We start from the raw sequence: 25,397 nt of genomic DNA, 5'->3' as shown, positions 1-25,397 counted from the left end.
ATCATTCAGGTCTCAGTTTGGCAGGCGGGATGAGGTTTCACGAAGGGTTTATAAATTAAATAAATTTTTTAATTAAAATTCATTGACATGTCCCAGCTCATGTGACACTGTCACATGAGGGGGGCATGCCTTAAAAATTTTTTTTTCTTTATTATAATTTTATTATAATTATTATAAGAGCACAGGCCCTGACTCTCCCTCTTCCCCCTGCCCACACAGGGAGTGCTCAGCGCTTCTGGTTGCACGTCACACTGGGCGGGCCTTAATTAACCCGCCCACGCAAAATGGCAGCACCCAGCCAATCGCAGGCGGCAATCAGCTGCATTCTCACCTGCGCCCACTCCCGCCCAACCACCGCACACCCCTGAAAATTCTCCCCCAAGTGAGCATCTTCAAATGCTTTTCTCAGTTTTCTGAGAGTTCCCTAAATTCATCCCCAACAGTAAAGCCTGCTCTGATAATTCTTCAATGCACTTACGAATTAGGAGGAGTAGGCCACTCAGCCCCTCAAATCTCCTCTGCCATTCAATAAGATCAAATTTTAACCTCAATATCACATTCTTTCCTATTGCCAATAACCTTTCACCCCCTTGCTTATCAAGAATCTACCTACCTCTGCCTTAAAGATATTCAAAGGGCTGCATCTTCTGGTCGGCGAGCGGGGGTGTGTGTCCCGACGTCAGCCTGCATCATTTAGGTTTTCAGTTCGGCGGGCGCGCAGCCAACTTGGCTGCGCACCCGCTGAACTGTCAACAGCCACTTAAGGCCTTTAAGAAAGTAATTAAAACAATTAATGGACCTGCCCATCCAACCTTAAGGTTGGAGGGCAGGTCGGGAGCCCTGGCGGCCTTCAGAAAAAATATGAAACCTCATCCACAGGCAGGATGAGGTTTCATGAGGGTTTTAAAATTTGTATGAAATGTTTAAATAAAAGAAATTGACATGTCACACGAGGGAACATGTCAGGAAAATTTTTCGTGTCCTTGAAAAAATGTTTTAAACTCCCAACGATCTGCCTGAGGCAGCACTTAGCCTCGGGGAGATGAGTGCGCTCTTTCATGCGCATGTGCGAAAGAGCGCACACTCGGCTTAGGGAATCCCCCCCACCCGCACAGGGAGCACTCAGCCTTAATTGGCCTGCCCATGAAAAATGGTGGCGTGCCCCCAACCGGGGGTGCCAATCAGGAACCTGCCTGCCCACGCCCGCTCCCGCACATCTCCCGCAATGGAGGGTAAGTCCTGCCCCAAGACTCTGTCTCAACCACCTTTTGTGGAATAGCATTCCAAAGTCTCACAACCCTAAGAGAAAAGCTTTTTCCCTCATCTGCCTTAAATGGGTGATCCCTTATTTTTAAACAGTGACCCCTAGTTCTAGACTCACTAAGAAGGAACATCCTCTCCACATCCACCCTGTCAACACCCCTCAGGAACTTATACGCTTCAATCAAGTCGCCTCTTACTCTTCTAAACTCCAATGGATACAAGCTTTGCCTGTCCAGCCTTTCTTCATAAGACAGCCCACCCATTCAGGGTATTAATCTGGTAAACCTTTTCTGAACTACTTCCAATGTATTTACATATTTCCTTAAATAAGGAAACCAATATTGTACATAGTACTGTTGGGAAATAGAGATAGTTTAGGTACGTTATATTGGTATTTGTAGGCGTTAGGAATGAGTTTTAGCTTTAATGTTTAAGTTTGATTGTTTTTCTGTACGTGTGTTGAGGTCAAGTTAAGTTTGTTTCACTTTAAAGGTACTTGCATTTCTCATGAGAGTTTTACGACTGTAAGCTAAGTTAAACAAACAAGAGTAGAAAAAAAGTGCTGTTGCCTAGCAACAGGGGCCCAGAGAGGCAGGTCCCTCCCACAGACGCACACAGGAAAAGAGAAACAGCAGTTTGATTCTGGAAGCTGTTTGAGTTCAGCTGAGTAGCTGCCAGAAAGAAACTGGAGCAAAAGGGACAGATAGCAAGCCCAAGCTAATGAAAATTCCCCTGTTCCCCTGGATTTGGGGTAAGTCCCAAGCAGATCTTTTGTCAAAGGAAGGACAGGAACCTGGAAAAGGTCCTTCAAGTGAAGTTAAGAGTGAGGGGCAGAGAGAAAGGCTCCAAGCTTCAGATTTAAAGAAACAAAAGCTGCAGAAAGCAGGTTTAAAGTGAGAACAGCTTGCAAGAGGGAAAAAGGTACAAAGAGACAACTGAAGTTCTGTAACTCTTTGCTATGGGCATGTGAACCAGTGTACTATTATCGGCTGAGTCAATGAGAGAGTGTGTGTGGAAGGCAGCTTGAATGCATGTGGTGACCCAGGGGAGAAGAACATCAGAAGGAGAGTTCAAAACCCTGGAGGTGAACCCTTGCGGAAAGCATCTGAAAGAAAAAGTCAGTTGGGAGAAGATTTCAAGGTGAGTTCTTGGAAAGTGGAGATCAGAAGCCCTCATGTGAAAAACAGAGTTCAGCAAGACTGGTTGGCTCACAGTGAGAGAAACATCTGGGGGAAGTTGAGGAGAGATCCATTGCATCTGGCTGAGGTGGCATCTGTCACCTGGTGTTAGAGTGTGGTGTGTCGGCCCAGAGCTAAAGAGAAGAAGAAATGTGATGGATTTTATACTGTTTAAGAGGGGGTGGAGCAGGTGCAGCAAGGTAGAATGACAGGGATAGGTGACAGCCAGGGAGAGATTGACAAAGATGTCATAGATACAAGACAAGGGGAATGTTAATGGCAGTGGTAAAGACTAAAGAAGGTGCTGATTGTAGCATAAAGTTAAGAAAGCAGGATGTGTTAATTGGAGAATAAGGGTCAGTGCTCTGTGAAAGCACAACAAAGAAATAAGCGACAGATGACCCTGTGGGGAGGTGAGGTTGGGGAAGGACGTACATGTGGACATGACAGCAAGATGGTGTGTGTTGAAATGGCAAGCGACTGGGATGTCTAGGTCATGCTTAAGGACTGAGTGAAAGTGTTCCGCAAAGCAGTCACCCAGTCTACGTTTAGTCCCCAGTGCAGAGGAGAATGCATTGGGAGCAGCAAATGCAATAGACCAAATTGAAGGAGGTGCAAGTGAAGCACTGCTGCACCTGAAAGGAGTGTTTTGGGCCTTGAACACTGAGGAGGGAGGAGGTAAAGGGGCTGATGTTGCATCTTCTGCGATTGCATGGGAAGGTGCTGTGGGAAGGGGATGAGGAGTTGGGGGTCCACTCCTCCGTCACCCCCAACTCCTCCAGTGAAGCCCAATATGAACTGGAGGAACAACATCTCAACTTCCGATTAGGCACTTTACAGCCTTCTGGGCTTAACACTGAGTTCAACAACTTTAGACCATGAGCTCTCCCCTCCATCTTTGCCCCCTTTTTAATCCAAATGTTTTCTTTTCATTGATTTCTTTATTTTTATTCTTCTTCCCCAACTCCACCCTGGGCCCACCAACACAGAGCCACTTGTTTCTATGTTGTGCTTTCACAGAGTGCTGACTCTTGCTCTGCAATTAACACATTCTCCTTTCCTACCTTTATGCCACTATCAGCACCTTCTTTCGTCTTTACCACTACCATTAACATTCCCTTTGTCTTTTGTCCATGACATTTTTGTCAATCTCTCCTTAGCTCCCACTTGCCCCTGACCTTCTACCTTGCTCCACCCCCTCTCAAACAATATAAAATCCATCACATTTCCACTTCTCTCCAGCTCTGAAGAAGTCATATGGACTCAATGTTAACTCTGTTTCTCTCTCCATAGAAGCTGTCAGACCTGCTGAGTTGTTCCAGCTTTTTCTGTTTTTATTATTTCACACAGAACTGTTGCTGTCTGTCTGTGACATTCCTTGATGCCTAGAGCAGCCTGTCACCTGATCTTAAAAATGGCTTTCTCTGCCCTCTTCCCCACGACAATGTGAAACACATTAGCCTTGTATCCAGGTAGAAATGCTGATCAGCTATATTTTATCCCAACTCCCTTTCATCCTAGAAGTGAATGATAGTATACAGTACAACTGTTTACAGCCAGATACCTATAGCAACTTTCTGGGACTTTGGGAGACTCGGTGTCTATCTTTGCAAACTCAGACTGCTGCCACATCTCCAACTATCTTCTCAGTAAAACAATTTAAGTCTTCCTTTGATCTCTAACAATATAATAAACCACCCAGGCTTACTGTCAGGCAAACCGCAGAACAGGTCACATGACCTCTTTCATTTACTCTAAACTTAAAGCTACAGTCTCAAAATATAATAATTTTATAAACCTCATAATTGCAATAATGTTCACACTTAGAACAAAGAAGAAAGAAAAGTACAGCACAGGATCTGGCCCTTCGGCCCTCCAAGCCTGCACCGATCATATTGCCCGTCAACTAAAACATTTTGCACTTCCGGGGTCCGTATCTGTCTATTCCCATCTTATTCATGTATTTGTCAAGCTGCCTCTTAAACACCACTATCGTACCTGCTTCCACCACCTCCTCTGGCAGCAAATTCCAGACACTCACTACCCTCTGCGTAAAAAACTTGCCCCGCACATTACCTTTATAGTTTCCTCCTCTCACCTTAAATCTATGTCCCCCTAGTAACTGACTCTTCCACCCTGGGAAAAAGCTTCTGACTATCTACTCTGTCCATGCCACTCATAGTTTTGTAAACTTCTATCAAGTCGCCCCTTAATCTCTGTCACTCTAGTGAGAACAATCTGAGTTTCTCCAACCTCTCCTCATAGCTAATAACCTCCAGACCGGGCAGCATCCTGGTAAACCTCCTCTGCACCCTCTCCAACGTCTCCATATCCTTCTGGTAATGTGGTGATCAGAATTGCACGCAATATTCCAAGTGTGGCCTAACCAAGGTTCTATACAGCTGCAGCATGATTTCCCAGCTTTTATACTCAATACCCCTGCCAATGAAGGCAAGCATGCCATATGCCTTCCTGACTACCTTATCCACCTGCGTTGTCACTTTCAGTGACCTGTGGACCTGTACACCCAGATCCTTTGATGTGTTTAATGATGTCCTTGTCAGGTTCCTGAGTACCAGCTTTTACAAACTGCAAAATTTCACAGTCCACATCCTATTACATAATAAATTTTGCTTGCTCATCCCATTGAGCCCTTGCGCGATTGCAAAGAATTCTAACCTTGGTGACAAAAAGCTGTTATTTTGGTCTTATTTTCTAGAATGCCATGCCTAAACCTGTCCAACTTGCTACCATTTCTCTAGATTTAAAATCTTCTAACTATGCTTTTGGTCATCTGTCTTAGCTATTGTTTCCCATTTCTCTTCTGTGAAACATTTTGGTTTTTTTTATATTATATATATATGACAAGATATTGTGGAGAAGACTTACATGCTCCAAAAATTAAACACAGAAACATATGAAAAAAGACTCACATTTGAATGTTATATATATACTCTTTTCCTGGCATCCAGTAAAAAAAAGATTCTCACCACTGATTTGAAAGCAAAATACTGCGGATGTTGGTAATCTGAAATTGAAACAAAATGCTGGAAGAATTCAGCAGGTCTGGCAGCATCTGCGGAGAGAGAAACAGACTTAACGTTTTGAGTCCGTGCGACTCTTTTTCAGAACACTCGAAACGTTAAGTCTGTTTCTCTCTCCATAGATGCTGCCAGACCTGAGTTTTTCCAGCATTTTTTGTTTTTATTCTTGCCACTGAACTGGGTGTTTTGGGAAGCATAGAGGTCAGAGCAAATTCAAAGAATGCAGAACCTCCACAACAGAACATTAACTTCGCACCATTGATTTAAACTATGACTGCAGCTAAGTAGCTAGAACTTTTACAACAGATGCAAATAATTATTCACATTTAGTGTGGGAACTAATCTTGGTAAGCAGGAATTTCATATTATATTCCTTATAAACAGTTTATAAAATCACCAAATTGTTTCAAAACGTTCAAGTGTCCACCCAGCACTCAAATGTGATCCATTAAATAATTACAAACCTTCACAACAATCTTGCCACATCCGCAAGTCAATTTTTGGTATATCATCACAGCTCTGATAACCATGAGGATATTCTGCCACTCTGAACACATCAGGCTGTATCCTGGTGATGTTGTCTCCATTGTCACATAGGACACGGGCAAGGGAAGTCTGCTTGATCTGAGTCAGCTGGGCTGGAGTGAACACCCCAGGATTCTCATACCAGAACCTGTTTGCCCATAGGAAAAAGAATAATTTTAAGTCTATCAAGGTCCTCAAAGCTACTTCAATTCATTGTTTCATTACAGATGCCTTCTGGGTGTCCCTTATTCTTAATTCTACATTCCCTGTCCTGTTCAACAGATTTAGATGTGTTTTTTTTTATTCAATGTCAGCAATTAGATTGGCAAAATTTCAATCCCAAGTTTATATTTATCAATTTCCCTTTGACAAAAAAATTCTACAAAAATGCAATAGATGTGAACAATTCGGAAATGTCATTTTAAATACATTTATACACTGTGTTCACATGCTCTGGTTTACCAGATTATTATGAAATAATGTAACAACTTAATCATATAGATGTTTTCGGTCATGATTTACATTTCCATCATTCTCCTTATGTACAGGAGACATCTCCGAACACTTTACACAGTGGACACAGATAAAGTAACCATGAAGCAGAAAGAAAGGGAAACAAGGTTGTGGGAGGGCATCAAAGCTTGACCGAAGAGAAGAATTTTTGGGAGACTTTTGAAAGCTGCACAGGGAAAGGATCAGTAAAGGTTATTTCAGAGAGCAGTTAAATAAGCAGCCAAAGGTGCCATAGAGGACAAACAATAAACCACTGCCAGAGCAATAGAGGGCAAGAGAAGGAAAGAATATGAAACTTCATGAGATTGCCTAGGCAGGGTGGCGTGAAGCAACAGAGGAATTTGAAAGCAAAGACAGGAATTTAAAGACCACTTTACCGGAGAAAAGTATACTACTAGAACTTGGGAATAGTGGGGTAATTAAGAATGGGACTGTGTGTAGATGAAGGTACATGCCATGGCATTCTGAAAAAGTTACAAAAGGTTAAAAGAGATGGATGCAGGAAAGGCTGCAAGGAGAGCACATCGGTAGTGAAATCTAAAGAAAATAAAGGTATGGGTTAGAATTTTGACAGCAGTGGACATCCTCCAGGAGCGACCTTGGGACAAATTGAAAGTATTTAAAACCCATCTTCATTACATTGGAGGAGATTCATTTCACCAAGCTCTTGGTGTAAAGCAAACTTCAATAGGTAATCATACAAAGGGCAGGGTGGGGAAGATGAAGCATTTGTATCTCAGCAGTCACCTCAGTGCACTGCCATACCTCAAATCTGCTTCTTCTCCTTAGTGATTAAATAACCAAACCGTGCATATGTTGAATGGAAGTATTATTAAGTGGGAATAAAAATTTACATGAATAAATAAAGAAAAGGTTATTATATGAAAGATAATAGAAAATACAGCTTTCCCTCATTTAGGACTTTTGATGTGTTCTTAAAAAATGGCATGTTAAATGAAACATGCTAAACGAAAATTACTTTCCCACGAGAAAACATGTAATACAGCAGGCGACATTTCTGGTCTGTAATTTTTTACAATAGAAACCTACTGGCTGCCTTGGACTTAACAGGTCCCAAAAATCCTCTTATACTAACTCACACTCACTTACTAACTCTAACTCGAGTGAGAGAGCTGGGAGAGGCAGTGAGTGGGGGATTCGGACAGGACAGCAGTGACCAGAGAGTTGGGGAGGGCAGCAGCAAACCAGAGGGTCAGGAGAGTCAGTCACTGCTGTCCTGCCCAACACCCCCACCCCCCCTACTCGCTGCCTCTCCCAGCCCTCTTGCTCGAGTTAGAGAGAGTTAGTAAGTGAGTCTGAGTTAGTATAAGAGGATTTCTGGGACCTGTTAAGTCCAAGGCAGCTGGTAGGTTTCTATTGTAAAAATTAGAGTGCAAGAACATAACTCTTTCTACTTACCTTCCGCTCACCACTTCCTGTCTTCAGTTCACTGCCTCACCTGACCCTTTCACTCATTGTTGCCCTCCCTGATCCTCCACTCACTGCTGCCCTGCCTGACCATCCCACTCACTGCCTCTCCTGACCCTCTGGTTTGCCGCTGCCCTCCCCAACTCTCCGGTCACTGCTGTCCTGTCCGACCCCCACCCCACCTCGCTGCCTCTCTCAGCCCTCTCGCTCACCGCTGCTGTCCCCGACCCGGCGGCTCACCGCCTCTCCTGACCCGCTCACTCAGTGGTGCAGTCCCTGATCCTCTCACTCACCACTGCCCACTATCCGCCTCACTCCATCCCTTTCACCCACTCACAGCCCCTCTTGCTCCCTCGCGGCTTCCCCCCTTGCCGCTCCTCTCCTGAGCCCTGGGGAGAGGGAAGTGGTGATAAAGAAGGAGTGGGAGGGTCAGGAGAGGGAAGTGGCAAGCAGAAAGGTCGGTGAGCGTAAGGGTCGGGGAAGCAGCAAGTGGGAGGGAGCGGGAGAGGGAAGCAGCAATGGGAGGGTGAACAGTGGGAGCAGGAGGAAGGGAAGTGACATAGCAGTGGCTTGTATTTAAAAAGACTGAGCCTGTACAGTAAACTTGCTAAAATGAAAATGGAGGCAGTGCCATTCAAGGAATGTACCTAATTTACAAACCGCACTGGAATGAAAATGCACTATTAGAACACACTTTGAATGGGGGAATACCTGAACTATTAACTTGAAATCCCAATTCTTCCATCATCCCTTCTTCTGGAGATTGTTGTTAATGTACAGTTCCACTGACTCTGGCATCTTTCTATCTTGTCCAAGAGTTCATTCTCTCTCAGTGAGCTTAGGCATTGAGTGTTGGGAGGCTTTGTGACCACAGGGAAATCACAGCTAAATGCAATCATGATCTCCTCCAACATAAAAATGCCCATTTACATGCATCACCTTGATCCAATTGCAAACTTTTCCCCGAGTGAGGTGGTCATGGGGTCATGCCCCATTGTAGGTCTTAAGCATCAAACTAACCATGTAGTGAAGTACTCGAGGAGTACTATACTAAGAATTGCAATTCTTAGATGACGTGTTAAACTAAGGCCTCATCTCACTTTTACACTGGTTCAGGTGCACATTAAGAACTCTATAGCGCTTTTCAAATAGCGATAACCCCACGACCCAGCCAACATTCCTTCTTCCAACACAAACCACCAAATTGTCCTTCATCTCAATTTTGGGACCTTGATGTGTGTAAAATACCTGCTGCACTTGCCTACATAATAAGAGTGACTGTATTTCAAAGTGATTTGTTGTCTATGAAGTATGTTGAGGCATTTCAGAGAAATGAGATATGGCTTTGCACAAGTATAAGTCTTTCTTTTTCACATATACTCAATCCAGCATGGGTCACTGGGATCTGCACTGGGAAGCTAAGCTGATTTCCCCCCTTTCTACTTCAGGGCACTGCAGCAGTAGTACCTCAACTTTTGTCCAAGCACAGATCAGCAAGTCAAAACTGGGATCTTCTGGTCTGAACAGTAGAGCATTACACCCGGCCACGTTTACCCAACAGGCCATTAGGCAACTCAAAAGTACGTGGTTTGGAACAGAATCTGCCTCAAGGAGAGTGATTTTCTAGCTGTAGTTATATACCACCGAGTTAGAGCTTATAAGCAAGACAATGAAGGCACGCCTTCTTGACTGAAATAAACAAAACAAACCAACATTACACTGGTTGCTACTTACCTATCGCCATCTCGAAGACGTTTAAATTGTGTAACCAACAAGCACAAAAGTGTAGGTCCTAATCTGGTTCCAGGTATCAAGTCCTCCACCAATAATGCAGGGAACAAATCTATGTTCAAGGGTGTACCATATAAGCTGTAAGGTTCAATGAGAGAAAGAGAAACATTTCACACAGTTTTGACAAAGGCTCTCCACCTGAAATACTAATTCATCAGTTCTCTCCACAGATACTGACTGACATGCTAGTGTTTTCAACATTTTCTGTTTCAGATTTCTAGCATCTGCAGTTTTTTGCTCTTTGTTTATATGTGCATTTGGCTAGCTGAAAATAATCAGTTTTAAACCGGTTTCTCAAATTCCATTTTAAAGGGTATGGTAGTGTGGTGGTTACGGCACTATGTAGTAATCTAGAGGCGTGGACTAAAAATCTGGGAAACTTGAGTGCAAGTCCCCCCATGGCATTTTCTGAAAAGTACCCATGACGGTGATGGATTGTTGTAAAGCCCCATCTGGTTCACTGATGTCCTTTAAGGAAGAAAACCTGCCATCCTTACCTGGCCTGGCCTATATGTGACGCCGGACCCCCATCAACTCTGAAGTACATCTGTTGAGACTCACCCATCAGCCTTGCAAGCCACTCAGCCAGGGCCACTAGGGATGGGCAGAAAATGCCTGCCTTGCCAATGATACCCATATCTGAAGTCGGAATAATAATTTTTTTAAACATCACAAAGGTGTTTTTGTGACATGATTCAGGGAGCAATTTTGCCCTTAAGTCATCCAGTATGGGTAGCCACTGGTGCAACTTGTACATCGGTTTCATATGCACCAATTTGTGTTGGATCAATCAATCTAATCCACTGAAAGTTGGAAATAGTTGCAAGCATTAATAAAAATACACCTCCTTAAACCATACTCTCACATCATATGCCTCAATATTATTCCCACGCAAAATAGGAGAGGGGGGTGCTGGGGTCTTAAAATGTGAAATCTGCTTAGCATGTCTTCAACTTGCTGTGGAGAGATGCATTAATCTTTTAAATTGGGATCCTACAATACAATTGAGAGCCCAATTTGAAATTAATTGGTGGTAACCCAGATGTTGGGAAACTCTGCAGTAGGTTGGAGGTGGCTCCCCCAGGCCTCTCAGGGAAGCCTTCAGCCACCTCCCAGCTCAGTAGATCATAGACCTGGTCAGTTGCCGGGCAGATCAACAAGAAGCAAATAATGTTAAAGGAAACAGGGCCTCCCTGTTCCTGTAAAAATTGGGGCCCTAATGTTTCAACAATCCGTGTATTTACAAAAGTTTTACTACTGATATCTATTAAGATTTTAAGCTATCAAAATGGCCTCACTTACTTCATGAGTTTTTCCCTAATTCGTGGATTCTTAATTTCATTTTTCAGGTCCTCAAAATCATGAGCCGAGCTTAGATTGCAGTACACTCTGTAATCATTGTAAGGAGGTATCCCATGATCTCTACCTCTCTGAATGTTCATAGAAGCTAGATCCAGTGCCACTGCATGTGCCATGGAGAAAAGTCTTTCAGTTAGTTCCGTATTTACCAGCTCTGTTGGGATTCGCATTTTCCCTGGTACAGCAAATAAACCTCGCAGCAATGGGTCAATGCCACCCTCATTCACTATCCTGAATGGAGAGAAGAATGCTTTGTGAAGAGGAAGGTGACCCTGAGGAATGGGTTGAAATGTATCATCCAAGCGGTAGAGTATAGGATTGATAAGTGTGTGCCCAAATCTAAAAGCTGCAGTGGCAAACACATTCACTATTCCTGCGTTAACATTAGGATCATAGCCTTTATAGTCCCCAAACTTCTTCATTCCAATATCACCAAAGATTTTAGGTAGCCAATGGCTATAGGTTATGTGCTGCATCTGGGCACCAACTATTTTACGTGATTCATGATAGATTGTCTCACCATCCCAATGTGGATTTAATTTTAGGAGCTCAGTGGCGATTCGATTGTGTTCCCTGAACCAGACTGTGTGCATGCTAGTTAAACCCATGTGTTCATTGGAACGTTGATCTCCAGCCAAGAAACAAGGAATGGGGCTTTCATTTTCATCTCTCATACATTCAGTTGGTGGGCCAGTAGCAAATGGTAAAAGGGGTTTCCCTAATCGATGCGCTATCCCTTGCTTTAACAGGCCTCGTTGGCTAGCCAGGTCACGTATTTCTTCAGCTTCCTGATCTGAGCTCCCATATACGTTGGATGCATCGATATAAGAAGTCAACTGATTGATCTGTTCACGTGGATACACAGACTCCATTAACAAAGATGTCATCCCACTTCCACAGACAGGGCTGGAGCGTACGAAGAACATGCATTGTGCCCCATTACGCACTCTGGGGTCATTTTGAGGAATCAAGATAGGAAAGCATGGTGGATCATTTGTGCAGACAGAACTGCAGTGCTGACCATCTGAAAACCTGGATAGACTTAGTGCTGCAACAGTTAGATCTATGTCATGGTCAAGGAACTGACCCCATTGCATCAGCATGTGTGTGTACTGGTCATCTGGCGTAATGGTCTCAGTGCCTACTAGAGAGGTTGAAATGAGACGAGGTAGAGGGAGAGGAAATCCATTGTAAAACTGGTTTCGATTAATTCCTCTTGGCAGATTAAACCCGTTTTCATAGACTGATTTTAGAAGGCGCTCAAAGGCTGTAAGGGAAGCTCCCCACATGGGGTGCTGGAGATTGTTGCATGTTCCATCATGCGATCGGTACTTTTGATGAAAACAAATGTCAGAACAGTTATTGATTCGGCGGTGGGCAGTGCAGCCAGACAGATTTGCAACTAAGTTCAGGAATCTTGGAGACAAAAGGTCATTATAGCGAAAACCTATTGAAAGAAAAGGCAAATTGAAATCACATTTGTGCATACATTCAAATTGTGTGAAAGTGGAAACAAATATCCACTTAACTGTATAGAAAAATCCCATCAATTCAACCACAAAATTCTTCTGCTTGGAAATTGCTGAGTACAAATTTCTGCTCCCCCATCACTCTGTCTTCAGTGACGTGCATCAGTTCTCAGTCTCTCAATGCGTCAAATTTAAAATTCTACTTCTGGTGTCCAAATCCCTCCCCAGCTCAAAGCTCTCTATCTTTGACTTTCTTGAACACTGTACCACCTGCTGAACTTTCCATTCCACTGGCTCCAACCTCTTTCGTATCATCCAGTCCATTAACACCATAATCGGCCACCATTCCGTCACCCACCTAGGCCCTACAGTCTGGAACTACCTTTCTAAATCCCTGTCACCTTTAAGATCCTTTTTATACACACCTCTTCAGTCAAGCTTTTGGAAAAGCTTCCTAACATCTCTTGTGGCTTGGCATCCCTTTTTATTCTTTGCATCTCTGTGAAGTGCCTTTGGACATTTTCCTATATTAAAGGTACTACAGAAAGGGAAGTTGTGGTTTACCATAGTTTAAAATTTAACTCAGGTTTTGTAAGGTATGTTAGTTGTTTCCAATCCAAAACACACTGTTTACTATTTTAAAATTGCTTAACCATTGACTTAGTTCTTCAAATGTGCTAACTATGTAAAATTAAATGCAAATTAAATTAATTTTAAAAAGGTAACTCTTTATTTGCTGCTTTTGGCATCTGGAACATGAATGGCGTACTTCTGAAAACATGTTAGCTTCTCAGCAAACAGATAACCATCAAACCCTTATTTCAATATATGCCTTGACAGCCAAAAATGGGAAACAGAAAAAAGCACTGTGGTAGTTTCAACAGCCTTTTCTTAAAAAGAGCCACATGCCTTTACTTTAGCTTCAGGTTTCCAACTGCCAGTTCTGCTGAGATCATTATTGCCCCAAGTTTCCCTGTTAACAGTAGCTTGCCAATTGCTGTCATTTCCAATTTGTACCAAGAAGCCAGTGAGTTGTGGTAAGTAACTATAAGATAAGGGTAAAGTCTTCAAGGAACGACGACTAAAAGTATTCATTGGAGGTGAACCTATAGAAAACATTTACTGACAAAGCTCGATGGTTTAAAACAATTTAATTTTGATCATTGTGTACTGATCAAAGTGAACAACTGGGGGAATTAGAAACCCTCAAAGTACATTCAATAATCAAGCTTCACAGAAACTGCTTCACTAATGTGTTTTAGCACCTTTTCCAATTAAATGGTAGTTGCCATTTGCCAAATGTTTGAAAGGTTGCTAACTTTAGTGTTTGAGTAATGGGATCAAGAAACAAGAACATGCTTAATCTAACAATAGAACTGGGAGATGTGAAGCCAGCTCTCTGATTGGAGAAATTCACACCAAATTCCATAAAGAGAACCACACAATACAAAACTAATGTGAATGAAATGGAGAATACCCGCTGTCATTAGCACTCAGGGAAATGCAAGGGGACTGGGAGTACCACCATCACACAGTAAGACATGTGTTGAGGTTTCCCACATTTCTTAACAATATAAACATATTATGGGCTTATTGCAACATACTTATGATTAGACTTGGGACAAAGATCTCGACAATACAGGGAAGGCAAATAAACACAGCTCCTGTGAGTTCTAGTTAAGACAAAATTTGTTTCAACGATATTGTACAACTTGTAGCCAGAGATCACAGGAAGATAGAACCTCTATGTTGTGCAAAATTAAGGATCCATACTTTCCCTTTCTCAGTCACAGGCTTTATGATTCCTTTGTTTAAATGGGAAACTCAAAACACAAAAATGTTGTAACCAGTAGTTTGTTGGAAAATATTTAGTTTTTTATGTTAAAACTCAAAAATGGCAAATATTTTACCTAGATTTGGTTAAGGTGCATTATTAAGCTCAAAACATCAAGGGATTCTAATCAGCTCCAAAATCAGAAAGATAACCGTTCCTAAAGGAAAATTAATAGAATCCAGTGATTGTCATGCCACATGCCAATTTTATTTAATTTAACTTTCTTTATAATCATCAAAAAAATAAGATGTGCTGCAGATTGTGGAGCTTGTGGACAGGCAAAGGCCCCCTGTTAATCTCCCAAGATTTTGGAATAATATTGGCCAAGTCGATGCTTCTGTAATTTGTTGCACTGCAGTATTTTTGTTTTGCTTCATACAAGGGCCTTTTGATGATATCAGCAATATCCATTTTCAGCAAAATAAAGTAGGTGTCAATGAATGAAGCTTGTACTATATCAAGCTACCATAAAATCTCCAAATGAAGAACATTTAAATTCTTTCAACTCTTAAATTTATGAAATCATAGGATCCTTCAGTGCTACAATAGAAAAGCGTGCAAAAGATTGTGAAATGCACAATAAGCTGTATTTTGCTTTGAGCATGCCTTGGCGCAAAAGTTATTAAAAACAGCCATGTGGCATTGCCTTAAGGTAAACTGTTCAAAGTGTCCCTCAAACAAAGGCATTATTTTGAAATTTGGCCCTCAATCAAATGTTATCAGCTGTCCCGATTCTACATCATGCAATGGAATGAATCTAATGACAATACTTGTCTACATTGCATGACATTGATTGTGCACTGAAGAATTACTGGGCCTATAATGGAAGCTAGTCTGCAAATATACCGTACGTTCACCTACTTCCACAAGGAAATAATTGTGATGATACAAATGTAATCTCATTTAACTTTTAAAAAAAAATGCATGAATTTACCTCAAAAAGGGAGGATGAATTTGAACATAAGATTGAGAACTTCAAATTTGAAACTTTTACACCCTTAGGACAACCCAAAGGACAAGGCTGTGGGTTCAAGTCCCACACCATGATTCAAGCACAAAAAAAAAATCAAGGCTGGCACTCCAGTGCAATATGTGTTTGCGCTGCACAGTAGGAAGCATATCTTTCAGATGAGATGTTAAATTGAGGCCCCATCCACCCTCTCTGATAGATGTAAGAGAGCCCATGGCATTATTTCGAAGAACAGCAGGGAGTTATTCCCAATATCCTGGGCAATATTTATCCCTCAATCAACATCACAAAAAACAAATTACCTGGTCATCATCACATTGCTCTCTGTGGGAGTTTACTGTGCACATTTAGCTGCCATGTTCCTATGTTACAACAGTGGCCACATTTCAAAAGTACTTTGACATTCCAGTGGTCATGAAAAACACTATATAAAAGGTCTTTCATTCTTTCAAAGCACTATACAGCCATTTTTAAAGAGTGGTCACTGTTGTAATGTAGGAATCATGGCACACAATTTGTACACAGGAACAATCCACAAACAGCAATTTGATATTTGACCATACAATCTGTTTTACACATTGGTTGAGGGATAAATGTTGGCTCAGCCTATTAGATAGAATAGCTTTGTGAGGAAACAAACCATTGCATTCATCCAGCTGCTTTAATTAAGCAACAAAGCATTACATTGGCAAATTAACATGTGTCTCAGGAAAGGTATCCTGTGAATAGTAGGTTCTTGGCAACATTTGTATAGAAAAAATTGCTTCAACTTGAAGTCAACCATGGTGGCCACCTTTACTGACCTGTTCCATTCAGATCAACCATCAGCCCATCATTGACATGTTCCTGAATGAGTTGCAGAGTCCGTTCAAAAATTTCCCCCGCTCGTGCAAGATCAAAAACAATTGGAAGTCGTGGATAGCGGAACAAGGCAAGCAGTTCATTTGGGGTTTGAGGCCTTCTGTTCGAGAACAATGTTTAGACAAAAATATCTCATTAGTATTCCTTTAAAAAGCAGTCAGCTGATTTTGTTTACATGGTAATAAAACAGATTTTTTTTTTAAAATGCAATTCATCTTAACATAGTCTGGCTTTCTTGAGAAGGGAAAAACAAGTCTTGAAACTATATCTGCTCATTCGCCCACCTTACTCTAGTGCATTATGGCAATGATTCTTCGTACTTTCATTTGTTCCAGTTACATCCACAAATAAATGAATTTTGAAAGAAGGTGGATAAGTGCTAAAGGAGAAGACTGTCTTTATGCTGTATGCAATAAAGTACATAGACCAACAATACTGAATGTAAAAAAAAAAGCAAATTGCATAAAATGGCCTTAAAACATGAGTCATGGTGTCAAATTATACAATGCTTTCTGGCCATCAAAAGATTGAAGTGTATTTTAAAAGGAGGAAATTAACAGACGTATAGCATCAAAACATGCTGCATCAAAGTATTTGGTACGAGGGAAGCTCACAGGACATATAAAATGTTAATACAGCTGATACTATACCTGCACTATATTGTCCAACATGGTTAGAAAGATAAGAAAAAAAAGGAGACACTGTTAAATAAGAAAACAAGGTAAACAAATGTAAACACAAAGTGACAAAAGTCTTCATTTCTGATGCTCTTGCTGATCTGCATAATATTGTTCCCTATCCGAGCTGAATCTAGAAGTCATGAACAATTTTAAGATAATAAAATTGAACCACTGTAACCAAACATTCTACATGTTGTTAATCACAAGTTGTGCAATATGTGGAATGCATTTCAGTGGAATATTTTTTTAAAAACATGGAACAGAGTGCACAATATGAAAGCAATGATGCTCGGAAAATTCTAAACACACATTTCATCTTGCCGATTCTTTTATTCCTCTCCTTGCCTTTGGCTTGCTCCCCATCTGCTTCTCACCAAGTTGTTTTCCCTTATGACCTACATTACTCTGGGCTGCCTCAATGGAAGCAGCAGGCTAACTGAACAAGTTGCAGATGCACTAGCCCCCATATGACTCTGGCAAACCAATGTTCCAGCTGCCACATCTCAACGTGGAAGAATGGATAAACCACTCCACATCTGACTAAGGTAGTAACGTCACATTTTCATGTTAACAAAAATCTCATACGTAAACATAATGAAGGTTCAAACAGTGAGGTAATTACCAAAAAAAACAGACCACACATGGACAAACTAGACCTAACACTCTTGATCAATCAGCAGTGCTTCATTTCTCTTCAGTTATTACTTATGTTTTCTATTACACACCACTCACAACGCGGACCTTATATTTCAAGTCCAGTTCAACGGGTTATATATTTTTTCTGAATACAACTGTTTTATTTATGTAACTATATTCATTTAAAAATGATTTTTTAAAAAATGGCAACATACTTGCAGCACTTGGCCAGTTACATCTTTCCTGACAATTGTGCAAATTTAAATATTAGATACCAGTGCATGTCTCATAGGTAGACTGGATATATCTGAGAGTCTATTAGGGCTACAGAATAAGTAAGCACAGTCTCTAAGTACTATACCAGGCATTTCTACAAAATGATTGTGAATTTATTAAAGTAGTTCTGGAATAAGTCATAACTGCTCTGATTCTTTGGCATGAATGATATCTCAATTTTTCGGCTGAAAACCAGTTTTCCTTTTCCGGGGGGTGGTGGTGAAATGAACAGAAGTTCTTCTGAAAATGCCAAGGGTACAAAATGTGTTTCTAAAAATATTTTATGCATACCAGTCAAAAACCACTATTCAAAATTTGAAGAGAAAAACAATTCTAGAGGTATGCTCAATAAACCAGCAGGATATTTGATATATCAGTAGAGTTTTATTTTACCTTTCAAATAAATCTCTGCGAGTGGAGTTGATGGCACTGTCAACACTTTGAATAGCTTCTTTGATTGAAGACTCTACAAAAGTGTCTCCACTTCGAACAATGTCTGGGACTGGTGGAATAATAGGGAGTTAGACATGATTGAAACAGAGATAATTTTAGGCAACATTTTAATTTTGCATCAACAACAACAGGTTTTCCCTTACAATAAAAGTTTCCACGCATTCACTATAGAAACGCTGATGGCCACATATTTTGGATTATTTGTTTTAACATAAACACCTAACTTGCACTGTAGTCACTGTGGTGATCAGCCACAGCTTCTACACAGAGGAAGATCCAGGCCCTTATCTTCTAACTAATAAGCATTTGATTGAAAAATGCGAAACTTAGTAAAGATGAGGCATCAAATTGAAAAGGGAATGAAGTGGCAAAAAAGTGTTTACATCATCCATGTATTTCATTTCCATGGTAAACAAAATTGAAAAGTTAATCTGGATGGTTTTAACAACCAACGTTAGTGATATTATAACCAGTTATCACAAGTCCATGTTATAGACTTACCAACCACAGTCAACACCATACTAGCAGCAGAATGGTCAATGCTGTTCCTGGCAACACACTCATATTGCCCTTGATCTGCAGGTCCAACATCATGAATTGAAAGAAATCCCTCAGAGCTAAGGTGGAATTTTCCACTTTCTGTAATCTGAATTCCATCCTATATTGAAAACATTATGTCACTAATGTATACTGACAGTGCCTGCATTCTTTCAGGTAATGTTTTGATAGAGCAGATTATTGATTAACAGCTCATGTAGGTTACAGACACCTACCCAATGCAATTATAGATCTGTCTTTTTTGACTGAACCAAGGCTTTCTAAATGTGTAAACTCAGATCCGTGCGCTCTTTCATGCGCATGTGCGTGAAAGAGCGCACTCCTGGCTGAGGGAATTCCCCCCTCCCCGCACAGGGAGCACATAGCGCTTCCTGGCGGATGTCATGCTGGGTGGGCCTTAATTGGCCCATCCACGTAAAATGGCTGCGCGCCCACGATCGGAGGCACCGATCAGAGGCGTGCCTGCCCGCGCCCGCTCCTGCACTTCCCCCACAACAGGGGGAAAATTTTTCCCTATGTTCTATCTTCTGATGAGAAATGCCATGCAGAAAAGAAAGGCATCATCGGATTTTCAGCACTCATCCCACTTTTATGAAACTACAATACCCAGGTTGTACTGTGACAAATGAAGAGGGACCTTAGAGGGAACTGTGTGATGAGAAAATTGGAAAAACTATGAAAATATACAATTTAAACCCTTGATTAAAGTTCTAAGCTTATGGTGTATTGGGGATAAGATTTGTCTCAAGTTGTTGAAAGACAGATGCTTGTAGTGGAGGGATGTTTATGACATGGTTTGATATTGACTTCAGCCACTGTAGCAGAGTCAAATCAACCATAGTAAATGACTTGTGCAGATGCTGGTTACTGGAGGCCTGAAATGGGGAAAACCTTTCTTGGGCGGTGTTATCATCATAGTTTAAAGAAGAATCAAAATGTCCACTCTTGGAATGCAAGAAGTAGAAAAATATATATTTATCAATCATGTAAATTACACAAGGAGGGGGGAAAACTGCAAATCAGTGCGCAAGGTAGTGTAAAATGAAATTGTTTTATCATGCAGATAACTAGGATGATGAGGGTTGAGGATGAAGAATGCTTGTATCTTATGCATGTTGGCAATAGAAGAAATTGAGGGGCTTAAGAGATACATTATGGTGTCATTGAATCTTTCAAACTGCCCAAGTGCACTGTAATGGACTTTTCCATTACTGTATACTCCTATGTAGAAACCTAGCAATAGGATAAGGCCATTTAGCTCTTCGAGCCAGTTCTATTCAATTAAATCATGGTGGATCTGCATCATAACTCCTTTTACTGTTTATGCTTCATACTCCTTAATACACTTACTCAATAAAAATCTATTGATCTCACTTCTGAATTTTCCCCACTCTGTTGACGATGCAGGAAGTGTGAAGAAGTAACTTAGTCTACTGCATTCGTTGCTCCCAATGCGGTCTCCTCTACATTGGAGAGACCAAACGTAAACTGGGCGACCGCTTTGCAGAACACCTGCGGTCTGTCCACAAGAAAGACCCAAACCTCCCTGTCACTTGCCATTTTAACACTCCACCCTGCTCTCTTGCCCACATGTCTGTCCTTGGCTTGCTGCATTGTACCAGTGAAGCCCAACGCAAACTGGAGGAACAGCACCTCATCTTCCGACTAGGCACTTTACAGCCTTCCGGACTGAATATTGAATTCAACAACTTTAGATCTTGAACTCCCTCCTCCATCCCCACCCCCATTCCGTTTCTTCCCCCTTCCTTTTGTTTTTTCCAATAATTTATATAGATTTTTCTTTTCCCACCTATTTCCATTATTTTTAAATCTATACCTGCAATGCCCTGTCAGTCTTTCCAACCCACCCCCACTAGAGCTGTACCTTGAGTGTCCTGCCATCCATTCTTAATTAGCACATTCTCTTAGATAATATCACCACCTTCAACACCTCTTCGTTCCTTTATCTGTGACATCTTTTGATTATCTGCTCCTATCACTGCTTGCTTGTCCCTACAACCACCCCCCCAACTTCTCTCCCCCCACCCCCCACCCCTTAAACCAGCTTATATTTCACCCCTCTCCTAATATTACTCAGTTCTGTTGAAGGGTCGTGAGGACTCGAAACGTCAACTCTTTTCTTCTCCACCGATTCTGCCAGACCTGCTGAGTTTTTCCAGGTAATTCTGTTTTTGTTTTGTTGTGAAAAAGTGTCAACTGATAATGTACAAATAACTTTTGATGCATTATCTTTATACATTAAAAGTGACAGCCATCACCTTCCCAAATCTGATGCTTCCATTGTTTCTGAGATCTTTTCTTCACTTGTTTGTGCTTATGAGCAATGGGTAATAAAACTGGCAAAATGGCAATTCAACTTCTTTCCCCCCAAGTTTGAACTAACAAAGCAGAATGGAAAATCAAATTTACACTTGAATACAATTCTAATTTGTAAACATCCCAGTAAAATCTACAACTATATGTCCGTCAGACAGAATGCTCAACAACAGCATTCAGAGTAAACACGCTGCCTTGTGATGATTTTAGTTTTATTTTTACAAGTAAGGCTATCTCTAACTCTTTTTAAAAAGAGTTCTTTTTTTAAAATGTTCCTTGGTTTATCTCACCAAACAGGTTTTAACAGGGTTCTCACTTACCTTACTCCAGGTTACAGTTGGCTCAGGTTCACCCCGAGAACTGCAGGGGATCTGCACATCTGACCCAGCTGCAACTGTTAGATCAGCTGGGGTGTTCGTAATGACCAGTGTTGCTAGAGGCCCCAACAAAGAAAGAAAAAAAAATAGTTATGATGATCCAAACATGAGAAGTTGGAAATTTTACTGTGATATTTTCTTCCCAAAGTAACCCAACACCTCTGCCCAACTAGGTAAAACAGCCAAAACTTTCCAAACCTGTGTTGCAGATTTATTCCTATTTAGCTGGCCTTGGTTTTAATCTGGTTCTTAGCCTCATGGCTTTTGAAGGGGTGGGGGGTATATAAATAGTGATGCACAAGAAATCACAGTTGTGCGGGACAGATTGGATGGACCAGTGGGTATTTTCCTGTCCATCACTGTTTCTTTGTTCTACCTAATTCTATAGAGGTCTGGGGATTCAGATTTCAATTCAAGAATCCATTTCATCAATGTGTTTATGGTACTACATTTGACTTTGTCGGTGCAACATTAAATATAAAGGAGCAATCACAGGGGCCAACAAAGCAGAACAATCATCACTTTTACTAAGTTGGCGCTAGGGTTCTCAAAAAAATGGTTTAACAAAAGTTTTCTTTACACTTAATAACGTTAACTTAAGGCTCATTTTGTAGCACTGGTTCTGAAGCGTACCTTGGTGTTGCACAGTTAGCTGGACTGCAACTCGTAGAGCACCAACAATGTTATCAGCTTGACATTCGTAGTGCCCCTCATCATGAAGGGCAACTCTGGAAATTCTCAGTGTCCCTGTGGATAGGATTGTATGCCTTCTGTCCCCAGGAAGTGGACTCCCTATAAACCAAGGGGGGTTTCTATTATATTTCAAGAACTAATCAGATTTCTGTGACCAGTGCAGCAATGCTTTTTGCACAAGATTTAAGAAAAAACACAACACTCTAAGTTAGCCCATTTCTTACTCGAAGAGGCATATCTCAACAGTATCAGCAACACTTACGTTAATGGAGCATGCATGGTAACCCAAGGTCAATAATTCCCATAACCAAAGTGTGTAAACCTATGAAACAAGTTGTTTCATGACATAAATGGTGTAGGGAGAGAAATTATTCCCTCCTGATCTCCGTCTACTAGGTGAAGTGAAAGTGAACTCTGCATAAAAATGTCTAACTAGCACCGACATTCTGTAAATAACATTGCAAGCTGGAAAAAAGCAGCAAGTTATTTTAATGTATCATCTAGGACAAAAATAAAGAAAACTGGCCAAACAGTAAATAGAACCAAAAGATAACAACTAGATCTCGAAACCCCAGCCATATCAAATGTGCATTAGCTTATAGGAACAGAAAGCTAAATCTACCAGTTATCCAAAAAGTCCTGAATTTATTTTGCTATCTATGCTAAACACAACTCAGTAGCATGGGGTACAGGCTTTATTCTACAAAGCAAGCAAGAGAGAAAATGAGATTTGCTGACAATCCAACAGCTAATACCAGAGACAAAGATGAATTTGTTTTGGTTTTGTTGAGACAGAGTTGCTTAGCCACAATTCAAGCTTGATTTTAGACTGCAAGTAGTCTCAGTATACCATACCTCCTTTAGTCCATGCTATAGTTGGTGTAGGATTACCCTCGGCCTCACAATGTAAATCCACAGCATGTCCCTCCACAACAGTCTGGTCTTGTGGCAAGACTGTAAACTGAGGTGGAGCTACAGGTAAAAGTAAAGGGGAGAATTTTTTTTTTAAAAAAGCATCTCTTAACTTCAACACAATTCACAAACATAACTAGAGTTAAATGAAATAATTTAAATGGCAGAAAGGAATTAAAAAAGGGCAAACATTGCACTGGGATTCATTTTGAGAAGGACAGCATTGAAAACCAGGAAAGTTATGTTGAATGTACAAAACTTGACAGACTTGGAATACTATGAACATTTCTGGATCCATATTATTAACAAGGATATAGATGCAAAAAGGATTTATTAGAACTATACCAGAACTAAGGCATTATACCCATCCGGAAAGATTGAACAGACTGCTGCTCTTCTCTCTAGAAAAAGAGAAGACTGAGGAGTAACCTGATAAGAGATCTTGAAGGTAATGGAATATGTTGATTGGGTGGAGGACATGTTTCCACTTGTTGGTGAGACAAGAACGAGGTGGGATAGATATGAGATAGCCATTAATAAATCCAGCAGAGAATTCAGGAGAAACATCTTTACACAGAATGTAGTTAGAATGTGGCACTTCACTATCACAAGGACCAGTTGAGGTTAATAACATAAATGCATTTAAAGGAAACTAGATAAACACGAGGGAGAAAGAACAGAAGGCTATGTTGATTAGATTAGACGGAGAAAGGTAGGAGGATGCCTGTGTATGCCTGTTGAGCCAATTGAGCTGTCCTGATGCTATAAAAACTATGTAACTATATACATTAAAATAGTTATAAAGTAGCATAGGGGTCAGATGGATCTGAATACACTATAAAACTGATACATATCTGCTCTCTGAATGTTAAAATGGCATTCTATTACATACCTTTAATTATGATGAATGCATTTGCTTGAATGGAGTCCTGATTATTGTTTGCATGACAGGTATATTGCCCACCGTCTGCTTGTACTACATTCTGTATATAGAGTCCTCCTGAGGAAGTTATGGTATAGCGAGGATCATGGGGTAAGGGAGACCCGTCACTTCTCATCCAGGTGATCCGGGGCTGAGGGTTTCCAGTTGCACTACATTCCAAAGTGACACTCTCGCCAACCAATACTTCAGTGTTTTGTGGTTGAATTACAAAAGCAGGCCGAGCTATTTGAGAGAGAAGGAAAAATCAAATTCATTTAAAATGGACATCACACCAAGTCAATATTTGTACACAATCCAATTAATATGTACATTGAACTTAATGCTATGATTCCTTCCTTTGGCAATGAAAAAGGCTAACTCTGCAAGTAACATTGACATCTGACATGCATTATCATAAATAGTGGGTAGTTAACTATTCACATTCCTGAGAATCATATATTCATTCAAGTGCTAGCTACTTGAACAGTTCAACAGTATCCTATTATTGTGAGCATTATTCAGATTTCCAAACTCATGGTGAACAATAAAGCAGCTTTTACTTGCATGCAAGTGTATGAACAAAGTTTATGTGATGACCCATGTGCTTTGGGAAGCATGTATTTTCTTTTTGCACTATGTCCCTTTAAGAGGGAAATAATCAAGATACTCTCCAAATGGAACAGGTTTGTGTTTAGCAGTTTTAGAACAGATCCTGGTGTTGAATCAGGGCCCTGAGAATAGAGCAGGCACTGTGTTACTGTGAGAGTCATACAGTTGGACACGACAGAACACTGAAGACAGAAAGGGTGGGAGCTTGTGGATTCGACAAGACCCATTGCTGCTGTTCCAGCATTGCCAAGGCAAACAAATAATTTGAAAGGGTCTGAGAAGGGAGTCTCTGGGTATTCTGTGCCGTCAGAACTGTCGTGACCTGAGTGAGCAAGGTTTTGTAGATGTGTGCCTTGTCGGTGTTAGCCATATCTGGGGAGGTTCAGATGGAATAAGCGGCTGACGAAGGCACTCAAAGGCCGAAATGGTTGAATGGGGAGCGAGAGATCCCCTGCACAGCAGAAGCCAAGTTGGAAAGACTGTGAGGTTGCACATGGTCCCACATTTGTGCAGGGAGTAGACAGTGCTTGTATCTACGTGAGGTATATCTTTATTGTATTGACCATTTAAAGTGAAATTTACCTTTTTATTTGATATATCCCTCGCCTGTTAATTAATGTTTGAACTGAACTATGTTGATTTTAGTTGGCTTTTGGTCTTTAGTAGTGAAATCTTGCCCATTGGCTTTCTTTCCATTGGCGTCATGGGG

The 25,397-nt window shown here is 41.0% G+C and overlaps 1 protein-coding gene across 4 annotated transcripts in view; it reads right to left on the bottom strand.

Moving 5' to 3' along the window:
• The window catches only part of LOC144680647 (peroxidasin homolog), a 242,312-nt gene that overhangs the window by 31,557 nt on the left and 185,358 nt on the right, over positions 1-25,397 (bottom strand). For all 4 annotated transcript variants that reach the window (XM_078541867.1, XM_078541868.1, XM_078541869.1 and 1 more), the window contains 10 exons: positions 24,050-24,322; positions 23,101-23,217; positions 22,186-22,344; positions 21,496-21,608; positions 18,782-18,938; positions 18,221-18,329; positions 16,178-16,335; positions 11,045-12,548; positions 9,686-9,820; positions 5,950-6,158 (listed from right to left, as the gene is read on the bottom strand). In XM_078541867.1, the coding sequence (XP_078397993.1) occupies positions 5,950-6,158; positions 9,686-9,820; positions 11,045-12,548; positions 16,178-16,335; positions 18,221-18,329; positions 18,782-18,938; positions 21,496-21,608; positions 22,186-22,344; positions 23,101-23,217; positions 24,050-24,322 (2,934 nt within the window). The remainder of the gene's footprint in view (positions 1-5,949; positions 6,159-9,685; positions 9,821-11,044; positions 12,549-16,177; positions 16,336-18,220; positions 18,330-18,781; positions 18,939-21,495; positions 21,609-22,185; positions 22,345-23,100; positions 23,218-24,049; positions 24,323-25,397) is intronic.

Source organism: Cetorhinus maximus, chromosome 5 (genome assembly GCF_964194155.1).
Source record: "Cetorhinus maximus chromosome 5, sCetMax3.hap1.1, whole genome shotgun sequence".
In the NCBI taxonomy this organism is placed as follows: Eukaryota; Metazoa; Chordata; class Chondrichthyes; order Lamniformes; family Cetorhinidae; genus Cetorhinus; species Cetorhinus maximus.
The sequence above is the reverse complement of the archived record's forward strand: the minus strand, read 5'-3'. Positions and strand labels throughout refer to the sequence as shown.